Source organism: Convolutriloba macropyga, unplaced genomic scaffold (genome assembly GCF_964194025.1).
Source record: "Convolutriloba macropyga unplaced genomic scaffold, txConMacr16.3 SCAFFOLD_2349, whole genome shotgun sequence".
Classification (NCBI taxonomy): Eukaryota; Metazoa; Xenacoelomorpha; order Acoela; family Convolutidae; genus Convolutriloba; species Convolutriloba macropyga.
Window position 1 is genome coordinate 12,811 of NW_027453554.1, and position 9,030 is coordinate 21,840.

The 9,030-nt window shown below is 33.4% G+C and overlaps 1 protein-coding gene across 1 annotated transcript; it reads right to left on the reverse strand.

The window, feature by feature from the left end:
- Positions 1-2,827: 2,827 nt before the first annotated feature.
- On the reverse strand, positions 2,828-8,229 carry LOC142358367 (acetylcholine receptor subunit alpha-like 1). Its single transcript, XM_075409773.1, has 3 exons — positions 6,719-8,229; positions 4,188-4,770; positions 2,828-3,586 (listed from the first exon to the last, which is right to left on the reverse strand). The coding sequence occupies exons 1-3, from the start codon at positions 7,070-7,072 to the stop codon at positions 3,336-3,338; spliced, it is 1,188 nt and encodes a 395-aa protein (XP_075265888.1). The 5' UTR covers positions 7,073-8,229; the 3' UTR covers positions 2,828-3,335.
- Between the last annotated feature and the right edge of the window lie 801 nt (positions 8,230-9,030).

Consider the following 9,030-nt stretch of genomic DNA (forward strand, 5'->3'; position numbering starts at 1 on the left):
TTCAACACATTTATTCAAGAGAAACTGAAAATTTTTCATGGCTTCTTCAGAACTTAATTGATCAAGTGTTAGTTTAAACTTCTGTAATTCATGTTGCATATAAAACTGAAGATTAATAATTACGTTTGAATCATTAAGTTTTGTCCACATTTTAATCATACGATCATCATCATTTTCTTTTTCTGAATGATTCAATTTGTGTCCCGAAAATCCAAAAAAGAGCGTATAATGATCTGTTAGCGTAGTTTGTGACACTTTCAGATCAATTTTTACGTTGGAATACACGGCATCAATACAAGAAATACTAGTCTTTGTTTCTCTAGTGCAGTTCGCATTTTCTGCATAATGCAGGTCAAAAGACAGCAAGGCTTCTTGCAGTGTTTTCAACTTTGAAGAAACGGTGTGATGATTTATATTGAAATCACCACATATAACTGACATACAGTCTTCCGGAATAACAACTTTCTCAAAATGGTTTCCTAAGCTTGTGCTTATTTTTTCGTTGGACGTGTTTGGTTTGACGTATATTGTAGTTAAAAAAACTTTTAAATTATTATAGCAAAATTTCAGTGTCAAAATTTGGCACTCTTTGCTGGTGTACTTGCTTACTGTTTCGAACTTTATTTTATTTTTCAGAAAAATACCAACTCCTCCACCTCGATTTCGCTTTACACCCCTACTGACTGTGACGATTTTTTGATAACCATCTAGTTGCAAACAAGCAGTGTCATACTCTTCATTTATCCATGTTTCTGTTAAGCAGACGGCTAAGGGTAGACTATCTAAACTGTTTATTAGAATTTGAAGCTGATCTAAGATTTTGTATATAGATCTTATATTTTGAAGCATGAAGAGCTTTTGCATTTTGTTGTACTAAAATGATATGTACAAGTGGAAGAAAAGTGGTACGACCATTGTCTTCAATGGTTTGTAGCAGCAAAGTTTAAAGTGTTAGCGGATATGACGTTAGAGTTAAAACAACTCTGGTTACCAGAGTAAAAAAACTGTTTTTTCGAAAAAAAAGCTAAATCGTAGACATAATGTATTTTTTTTGTTAAAAAATTTAAAAATATATAGCCTAAAAGGAGAAAAAAACAAGAAAACGATGAGAAAAAAATGAAAAATTTTACTGCTAAGATCATGTATTTGGAGAAAGTTTACAAGTTTAACAACTTCAAGCGCGTAATCGCAGCAATCAGTTGATATACTTGATTTATCTTGGGTGATCCTGTTTTCACATTGAGAGAAATAAAAAGTAACGACATCTTCGAATTTAATTAGGCGCTTTATCGCAGCCATCAAATCCGATGTGCGAACAATTTCTTTTTTCATTGATTGTTGGTCGTAGTGACGCGTAATCGCAGTCAGCTACTATATTTCACATTTAAATATTTATACATTTATCTTTATATATTTATATTTATATGTGACGCGTAATCGCAGTCACATTTTTTGTTTTACAGTAAATCAGAATTAATCTAAATCAATTAAAAAAAAGAAGAAAAATCGAGAAATTTTGACGTATCTAATTGAATACTTTTCTTTTACGGGGCCTCAAAATAGGAACTGCTTCCCAAAAATGCCAATAAGATTAGAATAACATTAGCACAAAACAAAAATATTTTTTAGTTTGTTCACTAAACGTCTTTGTTTTTTTTTTGTTCAGTCAGCACTTAAAGATTTTTTTGAAGTCAGGTGACTTCTCTCTGTCATCATCAATTTTGTCGTCATCATCAAGGCAGTATTTCCTTTTTTGGTTTTCTCGTTTGATCGGGTTTTTGACATTTTCAAGATCGCTAATTTGATTGATGTTGTGATAGCCAGTATCATTGTTGTTTCGCTTCACCAATACAGATACGGAACAATTTTTTGTCGAAGTAATGAAGCCCTGTCTATTTGCCTCAGCCCTAAGTTCAGCTTCAAACTTTGGTAGTCGTTCATTCAAGAAAATAGGTTTTTTATTCAGGCTGTTTTTTGCAGTTTTTAACTTTCGTCTTGCCCCAAACACTCTGTCTTTCTCGTCGAAATAGACAAACTTGCAAATAACAGAGTCATATTGATCTCCATTAGCAGTTCCCGGTAAAATATGACATGCTTTTATTCTGTTCTCAGTGAGATTTATTTTCAGAAAATCGCTAAAAAATCTCAAGGTATTTTTCAGTACATTTTTGCTATCTCTTGGATCGAAAGGCGGATTGCAGATAATTAGGCAGTCTTTGCTCGTGTACCTTTCTTGTGCTCTGAGGCGCTCATTCATATCAAATTGCATTTTTTCAAGATTTTTTCTTTTACTTTCCTGTTCTTTGTTTTTCGCGATCAAACCTGTGACCGAATTCTGCAATTGATCCACCTGCTTCTTCAGTTGACTTGATTCACCCTCCATTTCCATCCAGCTGTGAGTCGGGTCAAAAGTTAATTGTAACAAGGATAAATACAAACTTGTAAAGAATACGAGTAAAAAAGAGAAAGAGAAACAAAAATCCGCAAATGAACTGTTAATTATTAGACAATGGCCGTTCCCAGTTCTTACACACGAGCTGGGTACATAGTAGAAAACTAGTGTTTTAATATAGAAATGATTATGCAAACACGTTATTAGATTTAGATATGCTAGTGTTGAGTTGGTTCTAAATGTTCAAGTTTTTGTTCATAAAGATGCACGTTTAATGTGCTATTGAAGGCCAACTTGAAAGAAAGAAAGCGCAACTGTTCTTGAAAAGCGCAACTGTTTCGTCGCAACTTAAAGAGTCTAAATAATTAAATTTGATATTTTATTGCCTGAAAAAATAGCCGTCTAATGTTACGAAAAAGTTAATTCAATGTTACGAAAAAGTTGATGTATAAGGTTTAAGACCTGCAATATCATGCTTGCTTTTGACCATTTACTCTTAAGAAAGAATTTCTCATATGAGGTATTTGCAGTAATTCAAGTTAAATATAGCGGATAATGATTTATCAAAAGAGAAGAGGGAGAACTCTAATTTTCTAAATTGAGTAGGAGAACACTTTTCACTGTTATTTTTTTTCCAAATAACTTGATTTCCGAATTTGTGTTTCTGTATGTGGGCAAAAAGTGAAACCAATCTTTCATTATTGTTTTAAAAGGGAAGTATCACGTGAAACGGCATTGTAGATAGTACATAGTTTTGAACTAAATTGTCCCGGCAAATTGGGTTTTCGGCAAAAACTGGAAAACACAAAAAATGATTAGATGACCTTGTAGTTTGATTGCAAGCACAGTTATTTGCAAACATTGTATCTTAGGAATTGCAGTTGTACAATACTTTTTCACAATACACAAAATTTGAATAATCGGTTTTTGTCATTCTTTTCAATTATGATGACTCAATATTTACAAAAGGAACAAAAAAATGAAACTGACCTTGAAGATTGAGTACAAGGACGGACAGCCAGAGAGAAAGGCATACGAGGAACATTGAGAAGAGACAGTACTTGCTGGCAATTGGAGTCTGGAGGGAGTTGGCGGGGATGTACTCTGAGATGACGAGCATGTTGAGGGAGAGGGCGAGGAACACTGTGATTGCCAGAGAGATCTTCTCTCCAGACTCAGGTGGCAACAGGAATACTGGAACACATTTGAAAAATACTTTTTGATGATGATAACTGAATCTATTCTGAATGACAGCAGCGCTCAATGCTTATCATATTCAACACCCCCCCCCCCCCCCCCCCCACACGACGCGCGCGCATGAAACCACGAAGCGTTTTCCAAACCGTGCATAGAATAGCAAATATTAATGATCAAGCAAAAGTCCGTGCTACCAGAAAACCAAAGAAATCACACCAAAATTAACATTCAAATTATCAGTCAAACTACTTAAACTCTAATTTTTTGAGCATTTAGTTTTTGTACTGTGATCTTTCGCACTTAATTGTTTGTCTTCAATAACAATTATTAATTAATGTTGAAACCAAGAGTTATTTGGCTCAAAAAATTAATTTTTGGATCTTTTTCGTTTGTGCCCCCCCCCCCCTCCCCCCGAGCAGTTTATTGGCTGCATTTTGTTTGCAGCCCCCAGATGCACGTTCCAAATTTTTACATTTCGATTTACTATGTAATGGCACGTGCTCTATATCTGGGCTGTATATAACGTATGGGGGGAGGGGCTCACGCGGAAATCATAATTTTTTAAATGTTGAATTTCGAAATTGGTGGGTAAACTTGCCTAACTGTGCCATAAAGCTAATCAAAATCATCGGTATGATCAAATTGCGATTGTAAAACGCCAATCGTCTTTTCAACACAATCGTGTAATGAATCTCCGAATACCGCTCGGGTGAACCTTCGTACACGAAAATGTCCGAAACGCAACTCGTGCTCATAAGCTCCCATTCCGAGTTATCGATATACGAAACACTGTCCATATTTGACGACAAATTACTCATCAAAATCGTCTCCGCCGATTGACTCCAAGATCCTACCACAATAATACACGTTTGAATATCGAAAGGAAAATTTTCAATTTCGATCAAACACGTTGTTTCGTATTTTTGAGGCGTGTCAAGTCGAATACTACCCGTGTGTTCAACTGTAGCGGGTATAATGTTTTCACGCATATAGTAGTTTGAATTTTCGCCGACTTGATTGAAAACTACAATGTCAGGTAACCATAAATTTTCTCGCATCAAGGTGATTTTGGTAATGTTTCCGAAATCTTTGGGTTTCCACGTAAGGTACTCATCTTTCCAAATCCAAACTTCGAAGAAGAAAGCTTTCAGTTTTTGCTCTTTTGAGTCAAGGTAGATCACCTAAACATTGTACAATGGTTGTGAATGCAACTTAATGAATGCAGGTAAAAACATGACAACATTTTTTCACTTCAAGCGGTTATGAAAACAAAAAAATTAGCAGATAAACTGGAAATTGTTATTTTTTCGAAATGTTTCCAACTGCTTCAGAAACTTTTACATGATTAGAGCTCAGGGATCGAGCAGTAAAAATTTGGCAGATGTAAAACCTACTTTGGTAGTTGATGATTCAGCAACAAAATTAGACCAAACGAAACGTGGCCCAATTAATTCACAATTTTTCAGAGGACAGCTTTCTTTTATGTTTCTATGAAATTCGTCATGAAAAATGTCGAACTTATTATTTTCTAAAGTAACTTGAAGCGAAGTAAATACTAATGATTTTACCGTTCAAAGGATAAGAAAAAAATTGTTCTTCCTCAGGAGAGGGCCTAAACCCTTTAACAAATAACAGAACTAGTAGCTACATTTCTCGGAAAAATTCATCAAAAAGTGTTACGAGCAAAAAGAATTGTGGAACCATTAATCACACTTGATAAGAAAATACAATTAGTCTTTATAAGGCTACAAAAAAAATTTTTTTACAAAAAATTTTTCTTATGTGTAAGTTCATTCTAGAGACGTAAAAGAAATAACTGAGTACAAACTTTATGCAAACAAACAAAAAAACTAGCGAACTATTAATGATTTGTGAAGGCTTGTAAACAAAAATTGTTTCCGTCGTGTCCATGTAATACGAATGTGTAAAATTGGTTTTTGTAAATTTCTGAACCGAAAAGAAAATTTCTGTTCATATTTATTGATCTGGAGTATTTTGGGAATTTGGTATAGTAAAAGCGATGAAAAACTTAGTGTATAGTAAAAGGTATAGTAAAAGCGATGAAAAACTTAGCAAAAGCGATGAAAGCGAGTTTTTTTGGGTTTTTTTAACAAATCAAACACCGGATAAATTCTAGTTAATAAGTTGCCTAAATTCACTATTTTGGGTTCACTTCTTGCTTCAAAGCGCTAGGTCTCTGAACTTTCTAGATTTTCAAGGAAATCTGCCCATTTGTTGAAAAAAAACCCAAAAAAACTCAGAAAAAACGTATAAATCTACTAAAGCAATGCATGCCAATTGATGTAGAAATTAGCTGAAAAATCCAACTAATTAAATATGAATTGATTCTGCCTAGTAAGAAAACACTAATCATTTTATATCGTTTGTAAGAAATTTTTAGAGTAAAAAAAGTGATAAACTCAATTTTCTTTCGACGCGCATAAGAAATACTTTGTTTTTTTTCTTTAAGCTCTTTCCCAACTTCTGTAGTAATTTGAAAATTGTGATGGAATTGATTCCGCTTAATCATCGTTTAGTTTAAAGTGATAATGAAATGGATTTCCAATTAAAGGCAAAAAAACATTAATAGGCTCAGAATTAGCCGCTGAAATTGTTCCTCTCCATCAAAATTTTGACTCACACAAATGCTTAATCAAATGTTTATCAACCCTTATACTTTTTTGACAGATAAATTGGAAACCAAGTATTATGATAATTTTGAAACTGTAACCGTTATTAGATCTCACTAGGGAGATGTTCAAAAAATGTTCTCCAGTACCAAAAAAAAACGATTTTCTGAAAATTATTGATATAGTTTTGCCATTTTGATTATCAGGAAGTTTTCCGCTTTTTTTGCTTATAATTCTGATACTATTATCGATTTTCTGAAAATTATTGATATAGTTTTGCCATTTTGATTATCAGGAAGTTTTCCGCTTTTTTTGCTTATAATTCTGATACTATTATTATGTCTCGTTAATTTTTTACGCTTTAAAAGGATGGTGAAATCAAAGAGAAAATTTTTTGGACCTCTTTTCGGGTGTGAGATAATTGTAAAATAGCAGACTTGCAAAATTTAACCAACTGTTTTTAAGAATAATTTACTTGCCCAAAAAATGTTCCACTCACCTGTTGCAGTAGAAAATAATGTGTTACATTAAGTGCTGACGAGAAATTCAGTACTGGGCGAACATTTGGGTCATATAGGAATAACAAATCTTTCGTCAACCGTCTAATGGGAGTATCTTTCTCACTCGTCCAGGTTGTAAGACTGTCATTTTCCCGAATATACGACATTTTGGATAGGGAAAAGCTGGTCACGTTTGCAACGGAAATCCCTTCCGATGTTGGAATTGTTGAAATCAAGGAAATAATTGTAATTGTTAGCACCAATTTTTGGATGTGCGAAATGCAAAACTGTTTATAACTTCTGAATTTGGTCATTCGCGCTTTTGTCGTAGTTATAATTCTGAGAGATTTCATGACCTTTTTTAAGTGTTTATAACTGGTTATAATTCTGATCGTTATTGGTCAAAGCTAATTTTGATTACCTCGAATAGCTTAGTAGCCGTAATAAATATTATTGCTTTTAAAAGTTTCCAACTAAGTTCTTCGAATCATATTAACATGATAATAACCTGCGATTAACGGGTAGCTGTCAAGAATTTCGAAAGACGTTAAAATAATAGACCAATTATATGTCAGTCTTTGGTATAACAGCTGTTTCGAGTTAAATCAAAAGCTGTTCGTGATAATAAATCTAATTCGCAGTGACCCATTAATTACTGTTTTGAAATGTCTTTGAAAATTGACAGTTTCTCGAGGACGATATTTTAACAGAGGTCGTAAGAGGACATATAATAATAAAAATTAACCAACTAGTTTAGCTACAAATATCTGGTGATAAATTCTGATAGTTGTTTTTTTCGGGCAAGTTATAATTTCATTATTACAAAAAATGTCATAATAATCAAATAAGCGAATAAAGAATTTGGCACGATAAGAAATACCGCAAGAAATACAGATAATTTGATAACAACAATTGGAGAAAACAACCTCGTAATAATTTAAGTAATTTTTAGATACTTTTCATTCACGAATACGAAAATTACCTTCGAAATGAGATTAACGTTAAATACCTTTTTGAATTGATGGCGCCAATCCGCAGGGCCCGTAATCAGTTGTATTAACTATTTGGTAATCAATCATAACCAAAACATAATTCATCAGCTGTTGGTATTTGTGTATCGTGTCAATAAAAGCTGTGCTGCTAATTACAAGACTAAAACAGAGAGAAAAATTTAAATAACAAAGTTGATAATTATATTGAGAGTGTTTATTGTTAATTTTATGGTCAACGAACAAAAATAAAATTTCAAGTTTCAGTAAGCAACTTAACACGTATTGGAGTGCCGGTGTTTTTATCTTTTTAGCAGCTGTCTTGATGAAAACACAATCAAAGTTGACAAAAGTTATTAAATTCTCGTCAGAACAAAAACAGTTTACACCAAAACAAACAATTCTGTGTTTGCAAAGATTTAAAAAACCTAAAATGCTCCAACTTTTTTATTTGACAGGCGATGAAAAGGCGGCGTTGATGCATATATACAACAACGCCAAGGTCAAAACGGTCTACTTTATGACCGCGAAAATTAAAAATGAAAACAGTTTTTAGTTTTCGTGCTTTTAACGGGAAACTTAAACAAAATGCTGAAAAAAAACGGATGCAGTGAACTAATTTTAACCTAAAAAATGCAATTTTTGGTACTCATTTATTGAAATTTTAGCTTGAGCTTAACATAAGAGACAATATGTCTGATAGTCGCGAGCGCAACTTGAGCGAAAATTTAAAAATTTAATGCAATTTTATGAATTTGCATTTATAATTTCTGACTTTTGGCGAGAAAGACGATTTATGAAGTTCAGGTGGACATTCTACCTCTAATTTGTGCGGTTGCTTTCATTCATACCTCGCTCTGTTTTGTTACACACATTCGATAGCAAATGTGTTTGGGTGCTCAAAGCAAATAAAAGATATTAAAAAGTGAGGTCGAGGTAGAGCTACATTGTGTTTTGATTTTAACCTAAATTATAATTACACTCGACTCACGAAAGAAAATTAAACTGGACTTTAACTGTGAATTTGGGTTATTTATTTTTATTCGAATTTGACCCCCCCCCCCCCCCCCCACACCACGCGGTATTGCCAAAAATTTTATGGTAAAGGGTACTTTTCGGAACGAAAATGAAATCGAATTCAATGAAAATTAGGACAACAACCAAATATACTACTACAAACATTGGACTAAATTTTGTCTCCATGATCTTCGATGACACCACATATATGTCAATCATAAATGTGGTGTCAAAGTGGATTTGACATATTCTGACAGGCTTTCGTGGAAATTGACGGAGAACAAAAAACAGAAAACAAAATGCAT

Bases quoted from the DNA above. Each gene is read 5' to 3' on its own strand.
- LOC142358367 (XM_075409773.1), bottom strand. From the start codon at position 7,072: ATGAAATCTCTCAGAATTATAACTACGACAAAAGCGCGAATGACCAAA. The intron at 4,771-6,718 runs GTGAGTGGAACA...TACAATGTTTAG, and splicing joins ATTATTTTCTACTGCAACAG to GTGATCTACCTTGACTCAAA. The intron at 3,587-4,187 runs GCAAGTTTACCC...AATGTGTTCCAG, and splicing joins TAGCTTTATGGCACAGTTAG to TATTCCTGTTGCCACCTGAG.